Source organism: Diadema antillarum, unplaced genomic scaffold (assembly GCF_040938485.1).
Source record: "Diadema antillarum isolate AM-2024a unplaced genomic scaffold, OU_Dant_1.0 seq00001153_RagTag, whole genome shotgun sequence".
In the NCBI taxonomy this organism is placed as follows: domain Eukaryota; kingdom Metazoa; phylum Echinodermata; class Echinoidea; order Diadematoida; family Diadematidae; genus Diadema; species Diadema antillarum.
The window spans coordinates 394,720-410,019 of record NW_027271964.1 but is presented as its reverse complement, the minus strand read 5'-3'; the positions used below and the strand labels follow the sequence as shown (position 1 = coordinate 410,019).

At 39.1% G+C, this 15,300-nt stretch overlaps 1 protein-coding gene across 1 annotated transcript in view; it reads right to left on the bottom strand.

The window, feature by feature from the left end:
- LOC139744279 (serine/threonine-protein kinase PLK1-like) overlaps window positions 1-15,300 on the bottom strand; it is a 78,840-nt gene that overhangs the window by 61,261 nt on the left and 2,279 nt on the right. The window contains exon 2 of the mRNA XM_071654723.1: window positions 9,403-9,713. Within this exon, the coding sequence (XP_071510824.1) occupies window positions 9,403-9,684 (282 nt within the window). The 5' untranslated portion in view covers window positions 9,685-9,713. The remainder of the gene's footprint in view (window positions 1-9,402; window positions 9,714-15,300) is intronic.

The following is a 15,300-nucleotide window of genomic DNA, read 5'->3' as shown; positions in this document are numbered from 1 at the left end:
TCCCTCTTCAAGATCCCACATTTCTCAGGTAAGGACTGCAAGTTCAAAGTGATATTTTACATTTGCCTATCCACTGAATCATGTACACTGTAGTTCTCAGATTTTTTTTTTTTTTTTTTTTTTTTTTTGGGGGGGGGGGGGGGGTCTTGTCTTTTGTTGTCCTTTATTCTTAAGCCGTAAGGGGCATCTCTCCTAACTTGTGTAAACACTATTCAACTTCCCATCAAACTCCTTTAATATGCACATCAAGTCAAGTGGCAGACAGTTATAGCATAATAATAGTATATCAATTGCAATGTGCAGCTCAAATTGAAGTCCCATTAAATGTTGGCAATGTTCCATGCATTTCCTCCTTATTTATTGCACTTGAATACAAAAAAAAAATACAAATATCATGAACTTTCCAGACATTGATAGCAGGAAGTGAGGCAGTTGGTGAAGTGTATCACTTTTCAGTATGAAATGAACAAAACAGGCAAAATCGTACACTTGTATGTTGTGACATACAGCTGTACATTGTACATTCATCCACTACAGAACAAACAATTCCAATTGCTACACGTATCTTGTAATTGTAACAACATCTTGTTGCAAAATGAGAGCTTTCAACTGTTCTAAAAGACTACAAAAAAGTAAATTATAATGGTATGCTTAACAATCTACACATAGGGCCTATGCGTGACAGAAATGTGCCGGCTTTCACAGAGACTGGATTTTATTGCATTGCTGTGGTCACCATCTCAAACCGATTTAGTTTATTTGAGTTTTGTCAACAATTGACACCTGGCAACAAAATAAGAGACAACAGTCGCTAACACAAAACTACAACCACAGACAAAGAAAAGACATACCAAAGCATTTGAATAGGCCCTACATCCAAATATTTTATGTATTATATGATTTATGTATAGAACACTGCCTAGTCATGCATGCATCAAGTTTTTGTTTGCTAACAATCTGATGACGTCCAACAGAAGGAATGATCAACGTACCGACAGTTCATTGAACCCACTCATGCGGGACGTCATGTTTCCGGCGGCAGCGGGCCGCCTACTGTCCCCGACTATTTACATTGTACTCGAGAGCACAGTTAGATACCATGCACCAGTAATGGGCCTTTTGTGAGCTACCTGGAAAGGCACGTGTTTACACACAGCTGGAGATAGAGAGGCAGTCATTCTACAAGTGGAGATGAGGTTGCCACTCTCCCCCTTTGTCTGTCCTGCTGTACAGTACAACTCCACAGCAATTTCCCGCCAAATTTCAGCTGGAATCAATCTCTTCTTACTAGCATGGCATAGCATCCAGAATCGCAGTACAATAAACCAATTCTGCATATAGGGGGCTTCATGTGGGCTAGATGGCAGGAATGAAATGATGGATTGTAAATGAGTAGTGGTAAAACTAAAAATACAGTATGTATTTTCCTTGCAGGTAATTCTCAAATGGTACAATTACATGTAGCTAGGCATTATCACGTGGCATCACTAACAATATCAAATTCATACATAAGTGTAGCAAAATTTACAGATGGTATGGTGGGAATTGCCGCAGAAGAGTTAAAATACCTACATGTACTGTCAAAAGGTAATTAAATTTACTTCTTTGTATGATGATAGTAAGTAGTATAAGATAATGCCTTCTATCCTTCATATTTCCGCAAAGTGATTATGACATGATTGATGCAAGAAATCTCACTAAGCAGATAGGCCGACTTTATTGACGTAAAGATAGCTATGGAAATTATGTAGACAAGCAGATTTTTGGACAAAACAGACATTACCAGCACTTGCACATAATATTGCTAGAATATTGCTGTGATCTACAGTACAAATATGCACACCATTGTGCTAAGGTCACACTCCATAATGGCCTTGTAATGTGCAAAAGGCTAGCGCAAGAAAGGTAATTAGGTACTGCATAATAGATAACAGCAGGTACAAATTGTAGGCCTACCCTTACCTTTGGCTGGCATATTTACAATCTATTATGCAGGCATTAGAATGTCTATTTCAGTCTGAATGTGGTGGGGGGGGGGAGGAGGGAGGTCAAATGTATGTGTAGGCCTACTTCCTAAAGCTCAATAATATCCTTCATGTATACAGTTTTACATTTTTAAAACTATATTCAATATCTTGGAATTTCTATTTATCACATTCAAGGTGATCTTGTATATAATCTCATTTCCCAAAGTAGATTGCATAATACACCATTGAGGGAGAGGGAAACTGCATACTAGTGTTAATTGTCACTGATTTCATTTTAGTGGACTCCCCTACTCCAAATGTAGTGATGGGATGATATCCAGACATATGTTCTCTTTCATTCATTATGCATGAAATAATGAGTACAATGAGAAAACATGAACTGTGAGCTTTATAGTCTTCACCAGTTGGTGTAGAGCTTAAATATGGACGATAGGCACAGTGAAAGCCAGTAAAAATATTGAGACAAACAGGAAGTTCATGTGCCTTTTTTATTTTAATCAGACATGAGAATATGAACATGTGATTTTGTTGTTTTCAATGTGGTTATGTCTTTGTTTGCAACACACGCAATCCAAAAAACTGCTAACTCTTCTGTGTGAACAGGTCTTTCATCTTGAACTTTTGAAGTTTTTCCTTATCTGCTTTTGCCAATGCACTGTGTATCCCTACTTTCATGGACTTGCTCCAAGTGAGCGATGAAGGAAAAGTATTAAATTTCCCCTCTGATAACAGAACACTGCAGAGAGTGAGTGAAATATTGTGTAGGTGTGCCTCCAGTGACAGAAGTGAGAAAAAGTCTAAGGAGTTACTGTATTCATGGGGCATAAGAGCCCTGGAGAACTTTCTTATTTGACTCTACATTAAAAAAACAACTTGATTGTGGCAATGACCCATGACCTTTTACTGACCTTAAATAAACAGGTCAGTCCACCCAATGCCTCCACTCAGGGAAGGGAAAACAGGTAACAGGTGCCTTCCCCTCCCCACCATTCTTCCCCACATATTCCAGCTCCTTAAAATTTCCTTCTCAAGCTACATTCAAAGCCTTCAGTATCATCATATACCATAGCCCCTGCAGTGATTGTCAAACCTCAACGAACCCCTTGCCTCAAATCTAGAGAGAGCCATGAATGGAAGTGTTGTCAAAGATGGTCATTTTGGTGCATTTTCCAGTTAAATTTCTTCCGAAAGACTGAAACTAGTAGGTGCAAAGTAAAGCTGCTGACCAGTATTCTTTGACAAATCCCCTAATCTACTGTGAAGAAAAAATTGATATTTGTCGCATAACTTCCACTTGTATGCCCTGTGCAGAGCTCTACTGAGCTAGTCCACCAGGCTATTACCCTACTGTACTTCGCATGCAACAGACTCTCAAACCAATATAACAACTACAAATGTAGCACAAACTTTGCAAATTATTTTTTTCCACAGTTATAACCTTGCAATTTCTTGTTACAATGTGAATGAATGCTTTCAAACAAAGCAAAGATAACTGCCATAAATATATCTCTATAATGGGGTTCACACTTATGCGAATTAGCAGGATGCAAATCTTGAGATTTGCATTACGATCACAATCTTGATATTTTTGCATGACGTCATGTGGACACAAAAATCCCACCACTTATCAGTAGTGTGATCAGCATCGCGATACTAATCCTAAGCAATCTTTTGGTCCATATCACAATAAGTGTTGGTTGATTGAATGTACAGTATTTTATCCATTTTGGCTTGAGGGCTCCAGCCACAAGCACAAATTTGCTTCTTAGGAGTCCTGGCATGTATCTGTTTCTTTGTAATGACCTGCATGTTGTATATTGTTTTATATTTTGCCAAATAAATGAAATGAAATGAAATTATTTCTGAATTAGGGTGCTAATTTGCCATGCGGTGAGCATGTGAATCCTGGACCAAATAATCTCAAGATTTTGTATCCCATCCTTCAAAGCGCACATCACCACAGGGTGCGCACCACATCACTGCGATGCACAAGAACAATAGATTTACTGATTTATCAAGCAGCTCATTAGCGGGTTATTTCTGTCCATGTGAATGCTTGCAAAAAATCACGAGATTTGGAGAGCGATTGTTATCCTACTATTTCTGACCATGTGAATGCTTGCAAAATAACTCAAGATTTGGAGCGCAATCATTATCATGCTATTTTGTGCTTATGTGAATGCGGCTAATATGAAACAGCCCATTGATGAGGACAAAAAGCAACATAGTTTTACCAGCATATCATAAACTTACAGACACCCTGGCATCCCTCTCTAAGTTTCTTATCTAACTGGCTTTAATAGAAATTAAAGAATCCTGTGCACACATCACCAGTGAGAATATATTTCTGTTAAACCAGTGATTAGCATTGTCCATCTATTTCCTGTTTTCCTGACTCTTTTTATGATTAAAAAAACTGAACAGAACAGAAAGTTCTATAGTATCTTCCATACAGGCAGGGTTGTTTTTTTTTTTGTTGTTGTTCACAGGCAATGCTGTAAGCCACATCAATTGAAAGAGAGAAAGAAAATAGAGTCAAATCTAAACTATTGTCATCACCACAATACTTCTTTAACAAATTGCACTAACATCAGATACGAGGTACAAAGAAGTTCATCATTTTGAAGCAAACACCCTATACCCCTTAAAAAAAAAAAAAATCGCTAAACAAATTGGTATATTGCCCCTCTTTGAAGCCGATGTTACAAGGAAACCAAGTAGGCCTATACACGTCATCACCGCTCCTTCTTTCCTTTGTGTTTACTGTCTATATATACAAATGAATCTCTTACTGGTTTCGGCAGTCAAACTCAAAGCACCCGCGTAAAGCGTACACAACGACGCCAGTCATTTGTAAAGTTCCTCCTTCGATCCCTTTTTTACGAGCTCTAATCGCTTTTGTCGTCCAGTAAGAGCGCCAATTACTCATGCCTCTTCTGAAGTGAATAGAGTAAATAATACCAGTTCTTGTAGCAATAGGATTACCGGCAATGATGGTCCTAGTATCCACCCTTCAGTGAACACAGCCCAGAGAAAGACAGAGAAATGAGAGCAAAAGAGGGAAAAAAGGGAAACTGGACCATGATACGCACAAAGAATAAAAAGGGCCTCATCAATTCTCGCCATTCGAGAAAACAGGAAACAGCCGTCACTCAAAGAATCTTCGTCTTTTCCTTTTATCCATTGGCTCTTTGTGCGATTTCAATATGAAATCGCACGCTGAATGGATGCCAATGTACAATGTGACAGCTAAAAATTCATAGTGTCTGTTCGATCACACATGGAGGGACTCATCAGAGGCAAAGTTTGAATGATGGGTGTAATCCAATTTGGATGATTCGACAGCAGAAAGACGGGCAGCGACAGACGGGGAAACATCCTAATTGAATTTCATTGACTGTATCCAATCATGATGACATAGGCATAACTGTTATATTGAATGTAATGACAAATAATTCCGATGTACTACAAAGACTACCATGAGACAAAAAAAAAAAGAGAGAAAGAGAGAGACAATTATTGTCTCTCACTGATTCACTGCAAATCAAGGGCCAGTATTAGAGTTCTGAGCACAATTGTAGATTTACATGCAGTTTGATTGTGTAGCATTTCTATTTTCCTGAAAAAGTTGATCAATAATTGAGTTCTAAATGAACAACTCCACATGTTATTGCCTACCATGACACAACAGTGCTGTATATATCTTCAAAGTTGAAACTTGCTCAAATTAAACTTTACCCTGAATTTAAGGATAATTTTTCTCACTCCATCACAGAGGCTCTCAATTACGAATTTGACAATTTGTAAAATTATCTTTTGAGTACCAGTTCCTGGATATTTCCACTCAAGAAATATAATATATTGCATGGTGAATAGTATACAGTATTCATTTTCTTTTTCACATCAAAGGAAAGCAGAGCATAAAAGCAGTATTGTGCTTCCAAACATAACACGTCGATTGGGCCTTCAGGTTCAACATTTATGACTACAATAGTTTCAAAACAACAACATTTCTGAAAGTGCATCACACTCAGCTTCGGTTTATTTTAGTCTGAGAGGGCTATGAACTTTCATTCAGATAAGGAGTCATTACAATCTGTAGGCTCTTTTAATATTTACAACTGATTTGTGAGGAGTTTGCAAACAACTGAGGCAAAGCCGAGGGCAATCTGGGTCAACGTTTAAGCATTGTCTTGAGATATTCTAGGGACCAGCCGCACAGAGCAGGTCAGGTACGAGTTTCCTCCTGTTATCCTCCTATCATCCCAGGGTCTTAATTGTCCCCAGGGTATGTGCATATGTAATCTAATATTTAACCATCATTTTATAAGCATCATTTAAACAAAAACAAAATAGAGCGGATAAAAGAATATTGCAAGTAAAAAAATAACCACGTTGGGAGAAGCTGCACAAAAGTTGCTGCTTCCTTCACTCCTATGTACTCAACACTCTTAACTCTCTTTTGGTGACAAAAAAGACAGAAGTGAAAGCTCAAAAGGTACAATGCAGTACGTTGTCTCTCAAATGCAAACACTTGAAAAACCACAAATGAAATCGTCCTACTTTTCACTTTCAGCTATCAGAGAAGAAAATAAAAAGTGACAATAGACCATTCAACATGCAAATTTCTTCCCAAAGCTTGCACTGTACAATGAGGGTATCACCGAGTGTTAAAATAATTCGCAACTGCGCAGGCTATAATTGGCTTGTGACAGGCCTGAACTGTGCATGACTCATCCTGGCATTTATAACTTCAGGGAAACATGGGCATAGTGTGGTAGTAGGCAGGATTTTCTCCTTGCCTTGGATGTCTGCTAACAGAAACTGCAGAGCTACTTTTAATACAAAGTTTGTGCAGAACGGATCGGAAACAACATTTCCACATCTATCCCTCCTTGTAGCAGAACATGGTGAACCAAGAGAGAATCCACAAGCCAGATAAAATTCTACCCTCATTCTCTGAAGGCAATTCCAAACACTAGACTTTCCTATGTAATATGATGCATTCTCCAACATACCTTCCCTGTACATATACAGGATATACAGTGATGGATCCAGAGGGGGGCACACCGGGCATGTGCCCCCTCTTTTTTTTCTGTTAAATCAAAAGAAATTAAAGGAAAAAATAATGGGGGGGGGGGGCATGTGCGCTCCCCTTTGATTTTGTAAAGGCACCTCCCCTTTACGGAATTCCTGGATCCGCCCCTGCATATACGGCATACCACTCAAAACAGCCGTGTAGTCTATCATTCTCCCTTCCAAAGAGGAATTTAATACACAAAACAATTCCATACCACACTGAGAACAAATGGACAGGATTCAAAAAGTGTAAAGCTGTAATTTAATCTAAGAAATTATTTTCATGTTTTCATTCTCATTCAATACCACCTGCTCTTGCTCCTTTTAATCATACCTTAATGATTGTTCATTGGAGTCTCCTGATGAATTTAAAGAAATCAAATTGGCATACACAGCATTCTTACTACTCAGTAAAAATCTGCTGCAAAGTGCCAAAAGATCTCAAAAGTAAATCTTTGAATACTAAATGACTTTTTGCTTCGTTGTTAAAATGATGCCCACTTCTACTGTTTGGGGTTGGGGGGAAGGGGAATGGGGGGGGGGGGAGGAAAGGGAAAAGGATGATATCAGCACTCAAAGCCTGGCGGACACAGTGCTCCCCTGAAAAAGCACACTTTGTGAATGACTGATCCCCCCCCCCCTTAAAACTTCTTGTCAAATAACAGGAAATTGACTAATGGTCTCACACCCAGGTTGTAGCATAATACACTAAACTTCATTTACACTAGCATATTGGAGGGTACATCATTTCGATGTACCACAAGGGCAGGAGATTGTGTTTGTGTGTGTGTGTTGGGGGTGGGGTACTAATGGCAAGGTATAGTTTAGATGTACTTCCAGGCTGAAATACTTTCTTCTGTCGTTCAGGATTGCATACAAACTTTAAAAAAAAAATTGAGTCTAGTTCCCTGGTGCTCTGAAAAACAAAAACACTATGCAAGATTGATTGAATAATGACACATAAATGTTTCAAAACTTTACAGTCATTTGACACTGAAATACATTGCAGTATTATAAAATTGAAAAAAAAAATATGATTGAGACTATACCATATGGAGTATGAAAATACATGGGTTGTATCCCCTCCCTAAACACACCTTTTTTTGATAGTGATGTGTGGATTTCAGTGGACCTGGGGAAGAGCCACCAAATCTCACATATTTTTTGCATAAATCCTCTTTGCTTCACTTCAGTTTCACACAGAAATCGTAGCTCAAAAGATGCATGTTAGTACCAAAATCCTTTGTGCATTGGGGCACGTTTTGACTTGAATTAAAAATACGACACACGCATCAAGAGTTGAGGCACTGGGAAGTGTAGATGGGAACCTTCGCTAATTATAGCGCAGGGTTGACCTGACAACAAGATGCACGGAGGAACCGCTGTTTCTGTACCATTATCGCTGTCATCCTAACGCTCCACTTTTAGGCATCCTGCCTAAAAAGAACCGCTCGACTGGGGGAGATATTTAAGGCTTGCCGTTGAGTCACTCTGGCTAGCAGTTTAAAAATAGATGCCCCCTCATACATCTCCTTGTCAAAGGAAACATTAAAAGAAGAGACCAAAAGAAAGAGAGAAAACCTTCCCAGATAAATTTGTCTCATATAATGTGAATAAAGATCATATGACTGCAATTTAGGGGGATGTGGTTTCAGGCAATACCCTGCTCTATCAGGCAGCAGGGGGACACTAATCATTTTTAAGCCAGTTAAGTGCACCATCCAGAAGTCTGGAAGTTCCCGACACACTGCTACATTACTCCAAGAGTCCCTGACCTGCTACTTACAGGGACAAAAGGGTTAAAGGCATAATTTACAATTTGCAGATTAAAAAAAAACCTAGCATAAGTGCTTCAAAAGAGTTCTTAAATGTGAGTTAGAGATAGAAACAACTCATTGAATGTAAAAATTTGAACCAGTGTATAATCAATGTTAAGTATTCAGACAGATGGAATCTATTGAAAAATATATGAAGCGAATCATTGAAATTTCTGATATACCCCTACACCTGTATGCACAAACTCCTAAAATCCACTTGAAAAGTTTATATCCTATATGTGCATTGACAGTCAGGCATCACAGTGTGTACGGCTTCTCGAAGCTTTGCCCTGCAGGAGCCCATAATGAAACAGGAAAAGACTACAGGTTCCTGATTGGGGCCACAACTGTAGTTAATAACTTTGCAAAGACTTTATAATAATAGTAACAGCTGGAGGAACAGGCGGAAATCTTGACAGGTGATAAAGGCCCCTAGCTTAGGTATTTGCTATCAGAGTGAGGTACTGCAATATCAACCAACAGGGTACTGGTTCTCAAAACTATTTTTCCCTGCTTACCTTTCCAAGGAGCCGTCCCCTGCGGTACCTGTCCCCTGTCTCTGGGTCCACGATCACAGCAGGTAGCTCTGGCAGCTTGCTGGCAGTGGGGGTGGACTTGGGCGCCCGGGCAGGTGGGATCGGTGGTTTCACGCCCCCTTCTCCGGGCCTGGGGGGCATGCTCGGGGGTGGCGTGGACGGGTATGTTCCTGCCACCGGCGTTTGCGGGGATGGAGGCGGGGTGGCGCGGGGGCTACCGCTGTCGGGCGTGGCAAGACCGGATTTCATCTGGAGCTGGTCCATGATGGTCCACTTAGCATCCTTGTGGGGACCTGCCATGTGGGAGAGTTGGGAGCGAGTTAATGGCATGGCAGTCACAGTGTAAGTCCAGAGATGAAGTTGCAACTAATCAGATATCACACTAACTATTACACAAACTAAATAATTACGCAACAGCTATGCAGAGGTCGTGTCAGGCTTGGGGGGCAGCTCAAGGGTACAGTGCCAAGTGAAAGGAAATGTAGAGTTAACCCAGAAATAAGGGACAGAATACAAGCATCTACACTGACATTCACACTTCGTTAGTCACTGATGGGCAACTGCTGGATTCTGGTCAGACTGCGGCTGATAACCATCGAGGTATCACTTCCTGACAGCTCTATGCCGTCCGCATCGAAACTTAAAAATAGCGCCGCTATGATGTATTGACATCGTCAACTTTCTGTCCAGGCAAGTTGTACAAAGCATACTGTAACATCACAGATTTGAATCAAACAGTGTAAAATCCAGTTCTAAAATCCAACTTTACATTTCATTTTGTTTTCAATTCACGCCATATACTTTTCACATAATTTTCATGGCTTACACCACAGAAGTCACAGTGGCAGTAATAAAATCTTCAAAAACATGATTATTGTATGTATAATAGATCACAACATGGACTTGAACTTAAACAGAGTGCTAGTATGTAGGCCTACTTAGCTCAAGACTCACATTTTATGTCACAATTTTTTTATTCTCACTTTCTGATCATGCAATCAATCAATTTTAAGAGAAACTACCCATGTGGCTAGCCTTTTGTCAAGGCCCTCTCACTGTAATGGGCGATCTCTTTTTGAGATCTGCTTCATGCATTATTATTCATGACACGTGAACCCTACTGAATATTCATATGAACGGGTTCCGGTCGACCAATGGAATGGCGCGCTCCCCACATCTTCAGCCTTGGTGTTGTCATGCCTATTCGCATGCATTACTGACCACCTGCGGAGGTCTGTGGCGTGCATTCGCTGTGTTCAAATCGGGTTCAAGCAGACAGACACGCTGATTGGTCGACTTTTGCTCCCAAAATCGGTAATTCAAAGGGCTAACAAAAGGATGCGAAGCAGATATCAAAAGGCCCTCGCGAAACCCCACTCAGCTGGGCTCTCTTCACCATATAGCGAGAGGGCCTTGACAAAAGGCTATATACCATGTGGTTTGAGTCTGACCCATCGCAAGTCAATGAAAGTGAATTTTGTTGGGTCTGTTGCTGAATTTATAGATTATAAATATGCATACAGCATTCTACTGCACTTATATATCAATAAAGTGCAGAATCAGCCCATACAGTAAAATACCGTAAAAGTGGAAATTTTCTCTCTTTTTTTTTTATAGTGTTCAGCCATGTAAAATCAATTTTGTGTGTTTAGATTCTGCAGCATCAGAGAGATAAAACATCATATTTTTGCATTACTTTCACAGTGCGTGAGTTGAGCACAAAATTTCCCTCAATGGGTTTTTGTAACAGCATATGGTCCGAAACCTACATTGTGTGTACATACAATTGTACGCTGTAGGCAGATCAATAATCTCACAGAGGTCCAATGTTCAGTCTAGACAGCTTCTTTGTGCACTTCTTCCCTAACACTGTCCTTTTTGTCTAATTTCTTAAAGGACAAGTTTACCTTCATAGACATGTGGGTTGAGTGAATGCAGCAATATTTAAGTAGAACACATCAGTGAGAGTTTGAGCAAAATCGGACAATCCGTTAAAAAGTTATGAATTTTTTAAGTTTCTCCTCAGTCGAGGCTGGATGAAAAGACTACTATAGCTTGTGATGTCACATAAGTACAACAACATAAAGAAAAAATAAAGAAAATTCAACATATTTCCATTTTTCTCGCATAAGAAAAGAACACTTAACTTCTCTCTTTCAGAAGGCAGGGGGAATAATATCACCCTTAACATATGTCAGTAGCAAGTCGAAGAAATGTGCACTTTATTCAAAAAGTAAAGTTTTGTGAAATTCTCTTTTTATTTTCTTTATATAGTTGTACGCATGTGACATCATACACTGTAGTAGTCTTCTCTTCCAGCAGTGACTGCGCAGATACTTAAAATATTTGTAACTTTTGAACGGATTGTCCAATTTTCCTCAAACTTTCACTCATTTGTTCTACTAATATTGCTGCATTCTCTCAATCCTTATGTATATATAAATGAAGGTGGACTTGTCCTTTAATGAGAGCTGTGGCTACACATACTGTATTATAAACCTGATGCACTGCCTCCTGAATTAATCTACTTGGTGTGACACAGACCCAGTGAGGAAGGGGGCAGCAATGCTGAATGAATTTACAGGAAAAGGAAATTGAGTTTTAACTTCTTCTACACGTCTGATTTTATCACATAATATTATGGTATTTGAACCCATTCAATCCTTGCTATCAGCATTGTGAGTTCAAAATAAACTTGTTAGTTTGTTGGTGTATCTAAACACTGAGTCAATCTTTTGTAAACTATAACAATTCTTATCTTCACTAACCTGAAATAACCATAGTAGGAATATCTCCTTTGTCATAAAAAATAACCAACAAATTTCAAAGTACATTTGAGGCATACCTTATCAAAAAAAAAAAATGGGAGTGAGTCATGATTGATACACTCTTTTTCTTCTTTTTTATGACAAATTTTACTGCAAAATATTGATATTTCAATCTCTACACATTTTATATATATCTTTGCTGAGCTGATAGAGACTACATATAATAGTGCAAAGTGTGCTTGAGCAGGTGTATTTGGGTACTGTATTGTTCACACCAAAATCAACCCATTCTCCACAGGCTGAACATACATGTAGCTTCACAAATCTTACACATGGTGCACATCTTCAATGATGTATTTGTATCAGATGTATTTGTATCAGCAGAATTCCTGCACTGAATCTTCACAAGTTGAAACCTCTCGGCTCTCAACTGAGACATACAATGTGTATCAAGTTCTAGGTTGTATGTGTATTGTTGGCCTAATAAACTGTGATTTATGATAGACACTTCCATAACTCATTAACCTCGAAGCTCTGGGGAAACTGAAACCTGGGCAAAACTTGGTTAAGTACACTGTATCATATTTTTCTTCTTTCTCAGTGCTCCCTGTCTGTTAACTCACTCTCCTCATCTTTGTGTGTAGAACTCCCAATGCAAAATCCTTCCAGAGCCATAAGGGCTTTTTACACTTGTAAATTTTTGCTTAGCCCCGGACCAACGGTGGGGCTAAGGGGGGGGGGGGGGGGGGGGGGGGGCCTTAGCCCCACCGTTGGTACGGGACTATCCTTAGCCCACTTTCTGTTTACACTCGTTTTTGCCAAAGTGGGCTAGCCCCACCGATAGTACGGTACTATCTGGCCCTGCAAATTAGCAGGGGTTAGCACCGCAATTGCGCGTGCCAAGCAAGTGAGTGTAAACAGAACGAAAAAATAATCCTGGGCTAAGCGAAGGAGGCGAAGTCCACCCTCACTGACCAATCAGAAACGAGGTAATCAAGTGCTGCCGGTGCGTGCGTGTACGTGTACAGTACACAGCGTAATTATGAATATTCATGTGGTTTGGAAAGTCCGGGGCTAAGAAATACGAGTGTAAAAAGGTCAGTTTTCTCCTTAGCCCCGGACAAGAGATAGTACGGGACTAATTGGCGAGTGTAAAAAGCTGAAAAAATTGGTACGGGACTAACGATAGTCCTGGGTCAGAGAAAGTCCGGGGTTAAGAAACACAAGTGTAAAAAGCCCTATAGAGTCTTTCCCCCCCCCCCCTCTCTCTCTTTCCTTTACAGTGAAATGCCTCTATATGATCGGGGTGACTTGAAGAAACACATTGAATTCAAATAAACAAGCAGAATGGTTCCAATCAGATGCTCATAAACTACAAAATACAGGTAAACCTGCCTTTAGAAGCAGCCATCTGTATACAGCAGCCACCTGTCTACAGCATCCACCCATCTCAAACAGTCCTCTTTTTGACTACCCTGCTTGTGGTGCCTGCTGAACATGTCTGACTCTACTTCAAATATTTAACAAATCAATTAGCCCAATTCCCTTACAAAACATCTTGAAAACCTCATGGGCATTTACGCAGGATATTATGATATACATTGTAGGCACAGGGTTTCATATGATACTGAAAAGACAGCAATATTGGTAAGATCTGTAATATGCAAATTAGATGGTGATGATGTCATCACATTTCATGCTTCCAATCTGTCAGCAAAACATTTTCCTTAGAATATGAAAGGGAAAAGGAATTTAAGCCATCTTCTTTTTACCAAATAATTGCAGGGTTGCAAACAATGGCAAATCTCTGCCGAAAGGGTTTGCAGTATAGATGTAACTTTACCAATTTACAACAACGAAGAGAGAGAGAGAGAGAGAGAGAGAGAGAGAGAGAGAGAGAGTTTTGATTTCTAGGTGCCGTATATATAAGTCTTGTGTGGCAATGACATCAAAACTAGATTTTTTTAAAATTCATTAACAGACTTCTAAATGCACTCAATACTAATAATCCAGTTTACTATCATTAAATATGAGCTTTGAAATAGTTGATACATCACGTTTGGTCAAATCAGTTTAAATGCGTTGGTTCTTTCTACTACAATGCTTTCTACCCTACTTAAATTTGTGGGAATTATTTCAAGAATTTGTTATTGAATACAAAAAAAAGTATTGTGTAGAAAGTTAAAGCTTTTGCTCAAGAGCATAATAGATACATGTGGGAGTCTGTTGATGTTTGTTTTGTTTTGTTTGTTTTGTGTTGACAGCTTTAAATGTCAAGGCATCCATTTTGTCACCTTTGGGAAGTCATGCATGAAGTGTAATCTACTACTCTGACCATGAGATGAATGGTAATTGTTAATCCAGTGAATGCTTTCTCTCCTGAAGTTTGTGAGAACTATTTCAAGAATTTGTTATAAAAAAATGTGTAGAAAGTTAAAGCTTTTGCTCAAGGGCATTTTATATGTATGCGGGAATCTGTTGATGTTTGTTTTGCTTTGTTTGTTTTGTGTTGACAGCTTTAAATGTCAAGGCATCCATTTTGTCACCTTTGGGAAGTCATGCATGAAGTGTAATCTACTACTCTGATCATGAGATGAATGGTAATTGTTAATCCAGTGAATCATTATTTGCACTTCAGATGACCATTTATTCTGAAAGAAAAAAGAAATCAATGTCTCTGCCAAACTGAAGGTTATTTTAAAATGTGAGTAAGTGTACAGGCTGTAGGCACCTATAAAGATAGTGTGCGAGTATAACTCTCAGGAGGTTCTGCACAATACAGGAAGAAGAAGAAGAAGGTGAAGAAGAAGAAGAAGAAGAAGAAGAAGAAGAAGAAGAAGAAGAAGAAGAAGAAGGAGAAGAAGAAGATATCAATCTTTTACCCGACTGGTACAATTTACATGTATGTTTGGGTGAAATAAATTTTTAAAACATTTATGGTAGTTCAAAAGTGATAAATATTTAGTCATTACCAATGGTGTTGCTGCTTTATGTTTTGCTTTTGTTATTGCATTTCTCTTGGAGCAGTATTAAGCATTTTCATATTAACCTAAGTCTATGTAAAGGTCACCTATCAATGTCTCACCATAATATTCTAATTAATGTTCAATAC